Source organism: Salmo salar, chromosome ssa05 (genome assembly GCF_905237065.1).
Source record: "Salmo salar chromosome ssa05, Ssal_v3.1, whole genome shotgun sequence".
NCBI classification, from domain to species: Eukaryota; Metazoa; Chordata; class Actinopteri; order Salmoniformes; family Salmonidae; genus Salmo; species Salmo salar.
Genome location: NC_059446.1, coordinates 27,283,734 through 27,298,880, shown reverse-complemented (window position 1 = coordinate 27,298,880; position 15,147 = coordinate 27,283,734). Strand labels below are relative to the sequence as shown.

General features: G+C 44.2%; 1 protein-coding gene across 1 annotated transcript in view; it reads left to right on the top strand.

The window, feature by feature from the left end:
• The window catches only part of LOC106604533 (rap guanine nucleotide exchange factor 2), a 152,967-nt gene that overhangs the window by 115,049 nt on the left and 22,771 nt on the right, over nt 1–15,147 (top strand). Inside the window, 13 exon segments of the mRNA XM_014199234.2 lie at nt 2,700–2,858; nt 3,774–3,926; nt 4,069–4,233; nt 6,031–6,138; nt 6,799–7,002; nt 10,143–10,251; nt 11,106–11,272; nt 11,522–11,640; nt 12,097–12,254; nt 13,655–13,895; nt 14,241–14,624; nt 14,922–15,082; nt 15,085–15,132. Of these exon segments, the coding sequence (XP_014054709.2) occupies nt 2,700–2,858; nt 3,774–3,926; nt 4,069–4,233; nt 6,031–6,138; nt 6,799–7,002; nt 10,143–10,251; nt 11,106–11,272; nt 11,522–11,640; nt 12,097–12,254; nt 13,655–13,895; nt 14,241–14,624; nt 14,922–15,082; nt 15,085–15,132 (2,176 nt within the window).

Sequence of the window (15,147 nt, the reverse complement as noted above, 5' to 3'; positions counted from 1 at the left end):
TTGCCTTTAAATTGTTTAACTTGGGTCAAATGTTTCGGGTAGCCTTCCACAAGCTTCCCACAATAAATTGGGTGAATTTTGGCCCATTCCTCCTGACAGAGCTGGCCTCCTTGCTCGCACACGCTTTTTCAGTTCTGCCCACAAATTTCCTATAGGATTGAGGTCAGGGCTTTGTGATGGCCACTCCAATACCTTGACTTTGTTGTCCTTAAGCCATTTTGCCACAACTTTGGAAGTATGCTTGGGGTCATTGTCCATTTGGAAGACAAATTTGTGACCAAGCTTTAACTTCCTGACTGATGTCTTGAGATGTTGCTTCAATATATCCACATAATTTTCCTACCTCATGATGCCATTTATTTTATGAAGTGCACCAGTCCCTCCTGCAGCAAAGCACCCCCACAACATGATGGTGTTCTTCGGCTTGCAAGCCTCCCCCTTTTTCCTCCAAACATAACGATGGTCATTATTACCAAACAGTTATATTTTTGTTTCATCAGACCAGAGGACATTTCTCCAAAAAGTATGATTTTTATCTCCATATACAGTTGCAAACTGTAGTCAGGCTTTTTTATGGTGCTTTTTGAGCAGTGGCTTCTTCCTTGATGAGCGGCCTTTCAGGTTATGTCAATTTTGGACTCGTTTTACTGTGGATATAGATATTTTGTACCTGTTTCCTCCAGCATCTTCACAATGTCCTTTGCTGTTGTTCTGGGATTGATTTGCATCTTTCGTGCCAAAGTATGTTCATCTCTAGGAGACAGAACGCGTCTCTTTACTGAGCGGTAAGATGGCTGCGTGGTCTCATGGTGTTTATACTTGCGTACTATTGTTTGTACAGATGAACGTGGTACCTTCAGGTGTTTGGAAATTGCTCCCAAGGATGAACCAGACTTGTGGAGGTCCACAATGATTTTTTTCTAAGATCTTGCCTTTTTTCTTTTGATTTCCCCATGATGTCAAGCAAAGATTCACTGAGTTAGAAGTAGGCCTTGAAATACATCCACAGGTACACCTCCAATTGACTCAAATGATGTCAATTAGCCTATCAGAAGTTTCTGAAGCCATGACATTTTTTTGAATTTTCCAAACTGTTCTAAAGGCACAGTCAACTTAGTGTATGTAAACTTCTGACCCACTGGAATTGTGATACAGTGAATTATAAGTGAAATAATCCGTCTGTAAACAATTGTTGGAAAAATGACTTGTGTCATGCACAAAGTAGATGTCCTAACTGACTTGCGAAAACTATAGTTTGTTAACAAGAAATTTGTGGAGTGGTTGAAAAACGAGTTTTAATGACTCCAACCTAACTGTATGAAAACTTCCAACTTCAACTGTACATATTAATAACCCAAACTACATGTACAGTAATTTCCGGACTATTAAACACACCTGAATATAAGCCACACCCACTGAATTTAAAATAAATTATTGTTTTGAACATAAATAAGCCGCACATGTCTATAAGCCGCAGGTGCCTACCCGTACATTGAAACAAATTAACTTTACACAGGCTTTAACGAAACACGGCTTGTAACAAAAATAAATAGGCTTTAACGAAACACGGCTTGTAACAAAAAATGTAAAATTAGCAGTAAGCTTTAGTTGTCTTTTTGCACTGGGTCAATTCCTCACGCTGCTGTTTCCAACGTCTTATCATCGACTCATTAAGACCAAGCTCCCGTGCAGCAGTTCGATTTCCTTTTCCAACAGCCAGATCAATCGCCTTCAACTTGAAAGCTGCATCATATGCATTTCTCCGTGTCTTTGCCATGATGAGGGTGACAAAATGACTACCTTAATCAGAATGATGAAGTTTGAGAGCGCTCGATTTAATCTAAACAGTAAACAAAAAAGTTGTTTGACCTTAACCCGTTCGGCAATTTCATTGGTCTAATGAAAGCTTCATGCCGCCAAAAAACTGAGCACGTCACAGAATGTGTTTTCTTGGAAGAAAAAAAATTGAAAGCGGGAAAAATCCATATATTAGCCGAGTCATTGTTTAAGCCGCGGGGTTCAAAGCGTGGGAAAAAAGTTGCGGCTTATAGTCCAGAATTTACGGTACATATTACCTCAATTACCTTGACTAAACGGTGCCCCCGCACTTTGACTCTGCTCCAGTACCCCCCTGTATATCGTCTCGCTTTTGTTATTTTACTGTTGCTCTTTAATTACATGTTACTTCTATTTCTTATCTGTACTGCGTTGTTGGTTAGGGACTCATACGTAAGCATTTCACTGTAAGGTCTACACCTGTTGTATTCGGCGCATGTGACTAATAAAATTTGATTTGATTTAACTAACGGCTAACTAATCGCTAATGGCTAACTAATTGCTTAAGTCTAATTGATATTAAACCATTTATTTAAAGCATCATAGCTTTCTTTATTTTCCTTTAACATTTTGATCCTAGCCTGATATTAAACCAGGGATGGGCAACTCCAGTCCTCGGGGGCCTGATTAGTGTCACACTTTTGCCCCAGTCCCAACTAACACACCTGACTCCATAATCAACTAATCATGATCTTCACTTTAGAATGCATCAGCTGTTTTGCACTCGGGATGGGGACAAAGTGACACCACTCCGGCCCCGAGGACTTCAGTTTCCAGTCCCTGTATTAAACCATTGTCCACTGAATGATCACTGAGTATTTCTGAATGTTAACTGTTTGTGGTTGTGGTCTTTCCCCACTCAGCTGGACTCGTGGTCAGTGATCCTGAATGGCTCGGTGGAGGTGACGTACCCTGAGGGCAGGCCTGAGATCCTGTGTATGGGCAACAGCTTCGGGGTCTCCCCCACCATAGAGAAGGAGTACATGAAGGGAGTGATGAAGACTAAGGTGGACGACTGTCAGGTAAGGCTCAGCACTGAGACTGGCTATTATGATGGACTATCGGTTGATTGGCCTGTGATATGGGCCTTCTCTCCCATATATTGAACGGTGTTATATACTCCACCCCTGTTACTTACTCAATTAGTCTGTTGCATTTTAATGCAGGCTTGACATTTAAATATTTAATTTATTTAAATAGGGAAGTCGGTTAAAACATTGTTTTATTTACAATGACTGCCTACACTGGCCAAACCCAGTCGACGCTGGGCCAATTGTGGTCCTGTCCTGTGCTGGCGTGGTTGCACATGGTCTGTGGTTGTGAGGCCGGATTGGATGTACTGCCAAATTCTCTAAAACGACATTGGTAGAGAAATTAACATTAAATTCTCTGGCAACAGCTCTGGTGGACATTCCTGCAGTCAGCATTCCAATTGTACTCTGCCTCCAAAACTTGAGACATCTGTGGCGTTGTGAGACAGAGCTGCACATTTTAGAGTGACCTTTTATTGTCCCCAGCACAAGGTGTACCTGTGTAATGATCATACTGTTTAATCATGTTCTTGATATGCTACAAAGGAGAAATGCTCACTAACAGGGATGTAAACAAATTTGTGCACATTTTTGAGAAATAAGCTTGTTGAGTGTATAGAACATTTTGACGGTCTTTTATTTCAGCTCATGAAACATGGGACCAACACTTTACATGTTGCGTTTATATTTTTGTTCAGTATAGATTGTCCAGTAGGTACCAACCAATTAAATGAAGACGCTGGGGTTAATTCACTGAGAGAGTGTTTATTTCATTGCTGTCTTAAAATAGATTCGCTCAAAATGTCTCTCAGCCATGTTGGTCTAAAAAGCATTATGTCCCCAAGCTAACTACTCCGCTCTTTCACTTTCTCTCTCCCTCCCTCACTCCCTCCACCTCTGTTCCAGTTTGTGTGCATAGCGCAGCAGGACTACTGCTGTATCCTCAACCAGGTGGAGAAGAACATGCAGAAGGTGGAGGAGGAGGGCGAGATCGTCATGGTCAAGGAGCACCGTGAGCTGGACCGCACCGGCACCCGGAAGGGACACATCGTCATCAAGGTGAGTTAATTCATTATTTAGTAAGCCTTTAGACTCCAAACCACATCTTCCTAATAAAGATGTCATGCCATATTAGGTGTTATGAATGCCCATGTATATGACGTTTAGTGTTACCTAAAGGATTATACACCATCTCCTATAGGGCACGAAGGAGCGTCTGACTATGCACCTGGTAGAGGAGCACTCTGTGGTGGACCCCACCTACATCGAGGACTTCCTGTTGACCTACAGGACTTTCCTCTCCAGCCCCATGGTCGTGGGCAACAAGCTCCTCGAGTGGTTCCACGACCCAAGCCTCAGGGACAAGGTCAGATCCCAGTTCAAACACTTTACTATCCTTTTTCAGATAAGTCTTTTTTGTAATTTTATTGTAATGGAAGCTAGACGGTACTTAACATCAGTAATAGCAAAAGCATAGATAATATCACAGATGCATGCATGCTTACATACACTATCTTTCAAACATTTTAGAACACCTACTCATAGATTTTTTTTTTTTTTTACTATTTTCTACATTGTACAATAGTAGTGAAGACTTCAAAACTATTAAATAACACATATGGTATCATGTAGTAACCAAAAAAACTGTTAAACCAATAAAATAAAATTTGAGATTCTTCAGATAGCCACCATTTGCCTTGATGTCGCTTTGCACACTCTTCGCATTCTCTCAACCAGCTTCACCTGGAATGCTTTTCCAACAGTCTTGAAGGAATTCCCACATATGCTGAGCACTTGTTGGCTGCTTTTCCCTCATTCTGCGGGCCGACTCATCCCAAACCATCTCAATTTGGTTGAGGTCAGGGGATTGTGGAGGCCAGGTCATCTGATGCAGCACTCCATCACTCACCTTGTTCAAATAGCCCTTACACAGTCTGGAGGTGTGTTGGGTCATTGTCCTGTTGAAAAACAAATGATAGTCCCACTAAGCGCAAACCAGATTGGTTGGCGTATCGCTGCAGAATGCTGTGGTAGCCATGCTGGTTAAGTGTGCCTTGAATTCTAAATAAATCACAGACACTGTCACCAGCAAAGCACCCCCACACCGTAACACCACCTCCTCCATGCTTTACGGTTGGAAATACACTTGCGGAGATTATCCGTTCACCCACACCGTGTCTCACAAAGACACTGCGGTTGGAACCAATAATCTCCCATTTGGACTCCAGACCAAAGGACAAATTTCCACCGGTCTAATGTCCGTTGCGCGTATTTCTTTGCCCAAGCAAGTCTCTTCTTATTATTGGTGTCCTTTAGTAGTGGTTTCTTTGCAGCAATTCGGCCATGAAGGCCTGATTCTTCTGAACAGTTGATGTTGAGATGTGCCTGTTACTTGAATTATGTGAAGCATTTATTTGGGCTGCACTTTCTGAGGCTGGTAAGTCTAATGAACTTATCCTGAAATAAAATGAAAAATGGAAATAAAAAAATAAAAAATACTCTTCAACAGTGGCAACTCTGGGTCTTCCATTTCTGTGGCTGTCCTCATGATAGCAAGTTTCATCATAGCGCTTGATGGTTTTTGCGACTGCACTTGAAGAAACTTTCAAAGTTCCTGAAATGTTCTGTATTGACTGACCCCCCACCCCCCACCTTGTCACAACACAATTGATTGGCTGAAATGCATTAGGAAGGAAAGAAAATCCACAAATTAACTTTTAAGAAGGTACACCTGTTAATTGATATGCATTCCAGGTGACTACATCATGAAGTTGGTTGAGCGAATGCCAAGAGTGTGCAAAGCTGTCATCAAGGCAAAGGGTGGCTGTTTTTTTTTTATTTAACACTTTTTTGGTTACCACATTATTCCGTGTTATTTCATAGTTTTGATGTCTTCATTATTATTCTACAATGTAGAAAATATTACAAATAAAAAATAAACCTTGAGTGAGGTAGGTGTTCTAAAACATTTGACCGGTAGTGTGTACACGCACACACACACACACACACACACACACACACACACACACACACACACACACACACACACAGAACTACATGTGAAGAAATGTATATAACAAGCTAACATTCAATCCAAGCCCATGCTCATCCACTTATTTTTTACTTTGAATGAATCTTGATTACTTTCTTCTTGCATCCCCAGGTTACACGGGTAGTCTTGCTGTGGGTGAACAATCACTTCAATGACTTTGAAGGCGACCCTGCAATGACTAACTTTCTTGAAGAGTTTGAGAACAATCTGGAGAGAGAGGTCCGTGTCTCAGTTAAGCATAGCATGTTTCATATCTAGTTTCAACATTACAGCATGTTTCATATCCATTTTCAACATTACAGCGTGTTTCATATCCAGTTCCAACATTGCAGCATGTTTCATATTATTTTCAACATTACAGCATGTTTCATATCCAGTTTCAACATTAGTGTGTTTCATATCCAGTTTCAACATTAGTGTGTTTCATATCCAGTTTCAACATTAGTGTGTTTCATATTCATTTTCAACATTAGTGCTTGTTTCATATCCAGTTTCAACATTAGAGTGTTTCATATCCAGTTTCAACATTAGTGTGTTTCATATCCAGTTTCAACATTAGTGTGTTTCATATCCAGTTTCAACATTAGCGTGTTTCATATCCAGTTTCAACATTACGTGCGTTTCATATCCAGTTTCAACATTACAGCGTGTTTCATATCCAGTTTCAACATTACTCCTAATTTGCCCTCATTATATATTCAGTCAAAGCATTCAAATTGTCCAAATGTTTGCCTTGTGCTAGCCTCTTATTTCACAATTTAAAATGCTATAGATTGTTTAATTTAGAATTTTCATTTCATTCCACATAGTAACAATGTTGAGATACACAAACCCTGAATTGAGCAATATACCGGTACTAAACATAATTTTCCTTTACAGAAAATGTACGGCCACCTTAGACTGTTAAACATTGCCTGCGCTGCTAAAGCCAAACTGCGACTAGTGACACTGACCAAGCCGTCCAGGGAGGCCCCGCTAGCCTTCACCCTGCTGGGGGGCTCCGAGAAGGGTTTTCGCATCTTCATCGACAGTGTGGAGCCCGGGAGCAAGGCCGCGGAGGCCGGCCTTAAACGAGGAGACCAGGTGAAGTAACGAGAATGATATTCTTTATATAGCGTTTTTTTCATATGTTCAAAATGCATTACATAGGATGGGAAACTTCCCTCATCCCCTAGCAGTGTAGCACCCACCTGATTGATGCCAGGGCACTGTTTTGCATCTGAAAGCTCACCACGCATCAGACAGCTACCACGATGTGCTGATTCACTAGACTAGTTTGCTCACTCGTGATTTTTTCATACTTTGCCCCAAGGGTGGCAAAGATCCTATGTTAAATCCAGGATGCCAGCTTGAAAACCCTACTCTGCTGTGCTTTGTTTTGGCATAAACTTACTCTTCCTTGCAGCTGCTTCCCAAAGGAAATGTGAACCATAACATCTTGCAAAGTATGTTTGCTCTTGCAATACTCTTGTCTAACCTTCTCCATGAGTTGCTCAAATGACTGCAGAGGAAGGCCCCTCATAGAGGGATCACCATTCACTTCCTGGTTCACTCAGAGGAAAACTCAGTGGCAGGCTCATGTGTAAACAAGAAGTCCTTCCCCTCTCATGACAAGTCAGCAGCTTTCATAAGGCAGCTAACAGGAAATGGAGACCAGTAGTGTTAAGGAGATGGGAGGGAAAGGGGGATGGAGACCAGTAATGTCGAAGTTAGGGAGACGAGAAGTGGGATGGAGACCAGTAATGTAGAGGTTAGGGAGATGGGAACAGAAGAGAAGGGGGGATAGAGACCAGTAATGTAGAGGTTAGGGAGATGGGAACAGAAGAGAAGGGGGGGATGGAGACCAGTAATGTAGAGGTTAGGGAGATGGGAACAGAAGAGAAGGGGGGATGGAGACCAGTAATGTAGAGGTTAGGGAGATGGGAACAGAAGAGAAGGGGGGGATGGAGACCAGTAATGTAGAGGTTAGGGAGATGGGAACAGAAGAGAAGGGGGATGGAGACCAGTAATGTAGAGGTTAGGGAGATGGGAACAGAAGAGAAGGGGGATGGAGACCAGTAATGTAGAGGTTAGGGAGATGGGAACAGAAGAGAAGGGGGGGATGGAGACCAGTAATGTAGAGGTTAGGGAGATGGGAACAGAAGAGAAGGGGGATGGAGACCAGTAATGTAGAGGTTAGGGAGATGGGAACAGAAGAGAAGGGGGATGGAGACCAGTAATGTAGAGGTTAGGGAGATGGGAACAGAAGAGAAGGGGGGGATGGAGACCAGTAATGTAGATGTTAGGGAGATGGGAACAGAAGAGAAGTGGGATGGAGACCAGTAATGTAGAGGTTAGGGAGATGGGAACAGAAGAGAAGGGGGGATGGAGACCAGTAATGTAGAGGTTAGGGAGATGGGAACAGAAGAGAAGGGGGATAGAGACCAGTAATGTAGAGGTTAGGGAGATGGGAACAGAAGAGAAGGGGGATGGAGACCAGTAATGTAGAGGTTAGGGATATGGGAACAGAAGAGAAGGGGGGGATGGAGACCAGTAATGTAGAGGTTAGGGAGATGGGAACAGAAGAGAAGGGGGATGGAGACCAGTAATGTAGAGGTTAGGGAGATGGGAACAGAAGAGAAGGGGGGATGGAGACCAGTAATGTAGAGGTTAGGGAGATGGGAACAGAAGAGAAGGGGGGGATAGAGACCAGTAATGTAGAGGTTAGGGAGATGGGAACAGAAGAGAAGGGGGATGGAGACCAGTAATGTAGAGGTTAGGGAGATGGGAACAGAAGAGAAGGGGGATGGAGACCAGTAATGTAGAGGTTAGGGAGATGGGAACAGAAGAGAAGGGGGGATAGAGACCAGTAATGTAGAGGTTAGGGAGATGGGAACAGAAGAGAAGGGGGATGGAGACCAGTAATGTAGAGGTTAGGGAGATGGGAACAGAAGAGAAGGGGGGATGGAGACCAGTAATGTAGAGGTTAGGGAGATGGGAACAGAAGAGAAGGGGGGATGGAGACCAGTAATGTAGAGGTTAGGGAGATGGGAACAGAAGAGAAGGGGGGATGGAGACCAGTAATGTAGAGGTTAGGGAGATGGGAACAGAAGAGAAGGGGGGGATGGAGACCAGTAATGTAGAGGTTAGGGAGATGGGAACAGAAGAGACGGGGGGGATGGAGACCAGTAATGTAGAGGTTAGGGAGATGGGAACAGAAGAGAAGGGGGATGGAGACCAGTAATGTAGAGGTTAGGGAGATGGGAACAGAAGAGAAGGGGGGATGGAGACCAGTAATGTAGAGGTTAGGGAGATGGGAACAGAAGAGAAGGGGGGATGGAGACCAGTAATGTAGAGGTTAGGGAGATGGGAACAGAAGAGAAGGGGGGATGGAGACCAGTAATGTAGAGGTTAGGGAGATGGGAACAGAAGAGAAGTGGGATGGAGACCAGTAATGTAGAGGTTAGGGAGATGGGAACAGAAGAGAAGGGGGGATAGAGACCAGTAATGTAGAGGTTAGGGAGATGGGAACAGAAGAGAAGGGGGGATGGAGACCAGTAATGTAGAGGTTAGGGAGATGGGAACAGAAGAGAAGGGGGGATGGAGACCAGTAATGTAGAGGTTAGGGAGATGGGAACAGAAGAGAAGGGGGGGGATGGAGACCAGTAATGTAGAGGTTAGGGAGATGGGAACAGAAGAGAAGGGGGGGATGGAGGCCAGTAATGTAGAGGTTAGTGAGATGGGAACAGAAGAGAAGGGGGGGATGGAGACCAGTAATGTAGAGGTTAGGGAGATGGGAACAGAAGAGAAGTGGGATGGAGACCAGTAATGTAGAGGTTAGGGAGATGGGAACAGAAGAGAAGTGGGATGGAGACCAGTAATGTAGAGGTTAGGGAGATGGGAACAGAAGAGACGGGGGGGATGGAGACCAGTAATGTAGAGGTTAGGGAGATGGGAACAGAAGAGAAGGGGGGGATGGAGACCAGTAATGTAGAGGTTAGGGAGATGGGAACAGAAGAGAAGGGGGGATGGAGACCAGTAATGTAGAGGTTAGGGAGATGGGAACAGAAGAGAAGGGGGGATGGTATGAGTGTCATGTCATAGAGGAGTTCACATTGCTCAGTTGGTTGGTGTTTTGGTGCTTACATCATCAGAGTTGTGGATTTGACTTCTGCATGAATTAACAGAATTGAGCATGTGGCTGATACTGTATGTAATGTTGTGGTATCTTTGTCTTTGAACAGATTCTGGAGGTGAACGGGCAGAACTTTGAGAATGTCCAGCTCACGAAAGCTAATGAGATCCTGAGGAACAACACCCACTTGTCAATTTCTGTGAAAACTAATCTTTTAGGTAAGAGTTATTAGGGCTAACTATGAATTTAATAATAATAGAAGAATATAAGTAACAGTAACACTATGTTCCACACAGTATTTGTAATTATTAAGGATCCCCATTAGTTCTTGCCAAGGTAGCAGATACTCTTCCTGGGGTCCAAACACATTAAGATGCTTACATTACACATAAAACATAATAAAAAAACAGTACATCATATAACATTATTACACCACTACATAGCTACAATACAAAATATATAATACCAACATAAAGCAATATTACAATGTACGTTTGTGTAGAGTTCGTGTGCTAGCATTTGTGGGCATATGCGTGTCTGTACCTGTGTGTGTGTCTCTTCACGGTCCCCACTGTTCCATAAGGTGTATTTTTATGTGTTTTTATATCTGATTCTACTTTTTGCATTGGTTTCTTGATGTGGAATAGAGTTTCATGTAGCCATGGCTCTATGTAGTTCAGTGCGCCTCCCATAGTCTGTTTTTGACTTGGGGATTCTGAAGAGACCTCTGGTGACATGTCTTGTGGGGTATGTATGGGTGTCCAAGCTGTGCGCTAGTAGTTTAGACAGCTCGGTGCATTTAGCTTGTCAACACTTCTTACAAAAACAAGTAGTGACGAAGTCAATCTCTCCTCCACTTTGAGCCATGAGAGATTGACATGCATATCATTGTTAGCTCTCCGTGTACTTTTAAGGGCCAGCTGTGCTGCCCTGTTCTGAGCCAATTGTAATTTTCTTAAGTCCCTCTTTGTGGCACCTGACCACACGACTGAACAGTAGACCAGGTGCGACAAAACTAGCGGCCTGTAGGACCTGCCTTGTTGATAGCGTTTCACCCCTTTCATCCACCCAGTTTTCAAGGAGCTCCTAGCCCGACCAGAGCACGACCACGAGGCAGAGGGTGAGGAGACGCCAGAGGTGGACCGCAAGAATGGCGCCCCGGCACACCTGCCCAAGATCGGGGATATCAAGAAGGGCTCGCGCTACTCCATCCCTGACCTGGCGGTGGATGTTGAGCAGGTGATGTTATGATGGACTACAGTACCCATAATGCTTTGTGTATGTTATCAAGGATGTATTCATTAGGCACTAAACAGACTGAAACAGGAAGGTACTACCTGACATTGTCCAATCAGAAATGCTTGTTTTTATTTTTTGTTGCAAAACATTTAGCTATGGTGTGCCCTAATGAATATGTCCCTGGTTTTGTCTTTGTAAAGATGTTCCTAAAGCCTAATGTAATGGTGTCCCGTCTCCTCCTCAATGCAGGTGATGGGCCTGGAGAAGGCCAGCAAGAAGGCCAAAGCCAACACGGTGGGGGGAAGAAACAAGCTCAAGAAGATCTTTGACAAGACGCTCACCAGCATCCTGCCCCCAAAACCATACAAGTAAGAGACGTCAGAGACCAATGGAAAAAGTTGCTTCAAAGTTAGAGGAGAGGAGTGTGGAATAAAATCGGTTTGACTTATTCATGTTTTTTGTGTTGCATTGATGATGTATTGAGCAGTGTAACCTCTTATGAAGATTTATTTATAACAAATGTATTTAACTAGGCAAGTCAGTTAAGAACAAATTCTTATTTACAATGCCGGTTATTTTTAATTTTTTTAATGTAGTAAATATTTTAACTATTTTTTAAAAACTGCATTGTTGGTTAAGGGCTTCTAAGTAAGCATTTCACGGTAAGGTGAAACACACCTGTTGTATTTGGTGCATGTGAAAAATAAAATGTTATTTGTTGTATTGAGCAGTGTAACCTCTATTACTTATATACTTTACTGTAAAAACATTGCCCTCTATCCTCTGAAAGTGGAACTTTCCAACCCCTCCCTCTGTTTCCGTAGCGACGTGGGTGTGGGCCAGTCGCAGGACGACAGCATCGTGGGCCTGAAGCAGTCCAAACAGATTCCGGCCGCGCTGCCAGTCAGCGGCAGCCTGTCGTCCAGCAACCCTGACCTGCTGCAGTCCCACCACCGCATCCTGGACTTCAACAACCCGCCTGGTGAGGACAAACACACACTCTTCTTTGAACCTTTTATATACAACTGTATATTATAAAGCATACATTACACATCTATAAGCACCACTTGGCTGTCTTCATCTCTCTTGAGGCAGTTTATTTTCATACATTGCTAACCGGGGAAATTCTTCGCCAGATGTTTGACCCACGTTTTAATGTTCTCCCACACATACTCTTTGTGTTCCTTCAGCCCCAGTCGTGACAAGTGAGTATCAGTCTGCTTTTGTTCTGCCCACGCAACGCTTGTCCTCTTTGCAAGCTTACTGCTGTTTCTTTCACAAGCTTCCTATGGTGTTTCTAAATCTGGGGTCTTAAAGGTTAATGTTTTCTAACTGTGGTTATGGTCTGGGCTTGTTGGTCTTGATAACAGCAGCCTGCAAATCAGTGTGTTTTAATGGGTTACGTAGGCCTGAATCTAACTTGGCTGTAGAAAGCACAATCATGTCCTTGTCAATGCTGTCAGTCAGCCCCTCTGTCTTTCAATGTTGTAGTCGGCTAAATGAGTTACGCAAACTCACCGTAGATCATTGAGCATGTCAGCGTGGCTTCTAGCAGACATCAGTTGTTGACCTTTTTGTTGAAATGTTTGGAGTACAGTTTGAAACTAATTGATCCTGTAAACTTTTGAGAGGGTAAGTGGCTAGCAGTGACTCATTCATTCTAATTTTGGTATGTTTTGGATGGTATGGTGAATTCAAAAAGTTGTGGGGATGCCAAGATTTTGTAACCTTGGGTAAAAAAAAAGCAATGGTACTTGAATGATGTAACTGTCCATGATGAAATTGCTGAATTCTGGCCTCCCGGGTGGCGCAGTGGTCTAAGACACTGCATCGCAGTGCTAGCTGTGCCACCAGAGATTCTGGGTTCGAGTCCAGGCTCTGTCGCGACCGGGAGGCCCATGGGGCGGCGCACAATTGGCCCAGTGTCGTCCAGGTTGGGGAGGGTTTGGCTGGCAGGGATATCTTGTCTCATTGCACACTAGCGACTCCTGTGGCGGACTGGGTGCAGTGCACGCTGACCAGGTCGCCAGGTGTGCAGTGTTTCCTTCGACACATTGGTGCGGCTGGCTTCCGGGTTGAATGGGCGTTGTGTGAAGAAGCAGTGCGGCTTGGCAGGGTTGTGTTTCGGAGGACGCATGGCTCTCGACCTTCGCCTCTCTCGAGTCTGTACGGGAGTTGCAGCGATGAGACAAGACTAACTATTACCAAATGGATACCATGAAATTGGGGAGAAAAAGGGGTAAAAAAAATAAAATAAATTGCTGACGTGAGAATTGTGTGGGTAATTCCTATTTAAACTCCATATCCAAAGTGAGGATTCTGCCCTTAATGTTTGTCCAATGTTGTGTTGACGTTGTAACTATATTCCCCCACCCCATCCAGACATGTCAGACCAGGTGCTGCGGGTGTTCAAGGCAGACCAGCAAAGTCGATACATCATGATCGGTAAGGACACCACGGCCAAAGAGGTGGTGGCCCAGGCCATCCGGGAGTTCGCCCTGACCGCAGCGCCCGAAGCCTATTCGCTGTGTGAGGTGTCCATCACACCGGAAGGCGTCATCAAGCAACGCCGGCTCCCGGAGCAACTGTCCAAGCTGGCAGACAGGATACAGCTCAGTGGCAGGTAAGGACTGGTTTTATTGATCACATTTTTTATACAGGTTAGTCCCATCTCTTTTACAAGAGATAGCAAAGTCCCCTTCTCTTGTGCTGATGTTCTCCTGACCATTCCTATCTTAATCACCACCTCTTATTAAAGACCTTGTCTTTTTCTACTTTTACTTAAGTCACAGTACATCAGGTGTTTGTTAAGTTACTCAACTTGATGAATAACTCCAACAACAAAAACACCTATTTTAAATATGTGCTTTGTGTTGAGGAGCAAAATAGAGAGACCATTTATTTATGTACAATAGAATACCTGTGTGTATGTGAGCGAATAGTAAAGAAACTCCCTGCTCTTCTCTAGATACTACCTGAAGAGCAACATGGAGACAGAGACCCTCTGTTCAGACGAGGACGCCCAGGACCTCCTTCGTGAAGGCCAGATCTCCCTCCTCCAGCTGTCCACCATGGAAGTAGCCACGCAGCTCTCCATGCGTGCCTTCGAACTCTTCTGCGCCATCGAGCCCACCGAGTACATCGACGACCTGTTCAAGCTCAAGTCCAAGACGGGCTCGTTTTGCCTCAAGCGCTTCGAGGAGATCATCAACCAAGAAACCTTCTGGGTGGCGTCGGAGGTGACCCGGGAGCCCAACCAGCTCAAGCGCATGAAGACTGTCAAGCATTTCATCAAGATAGCTCTCCATTGTAGAGAGTGCAAGAACTTCAACTCCATGTTCTCCATCATTAGGTGAGGTCGGAGAAGAGAAGTATGAGAGGAGACCCAGCGGCCATGTTGTGATGTAGATGGGTTAAACCGATTTGGAAGAGTTTTACACCAAATTCAGCAGTTAGGCATGCGGGCTTTCACTCCAAACATAATCTTGCACACCTGATTCTACTGAACAGCTGCCCACTGAAATGTAATTATCTGAATCAGGTGTGTTTGTGTGGGGTTGGAACAAAAGCCTGGAACCAGAGTTAGCCCCCTTCTCCACTGTATCAGTATTCTAATTTCACTGTCTTTCTGTGGTCCTCCCCCCAACAGTGGTCTGAACCTGGCCCCAGTATCTAGACTCCGGGGCACGTGGGAGAAGCTGCCCAGTAAGTACGAGAAGCTGTTCGGGGACCTGCAAGACCTGTTTGATCCATCCAGGAACATGGCCAAGTATCGCAACGTGCTCAACAACCAGAACCTCCAGCCACCCATCATCCCCTGTTCCCCGTCATCAAGAAGGACCTCACCTTCCTGCACGAAGGTAGGCAGCCACACA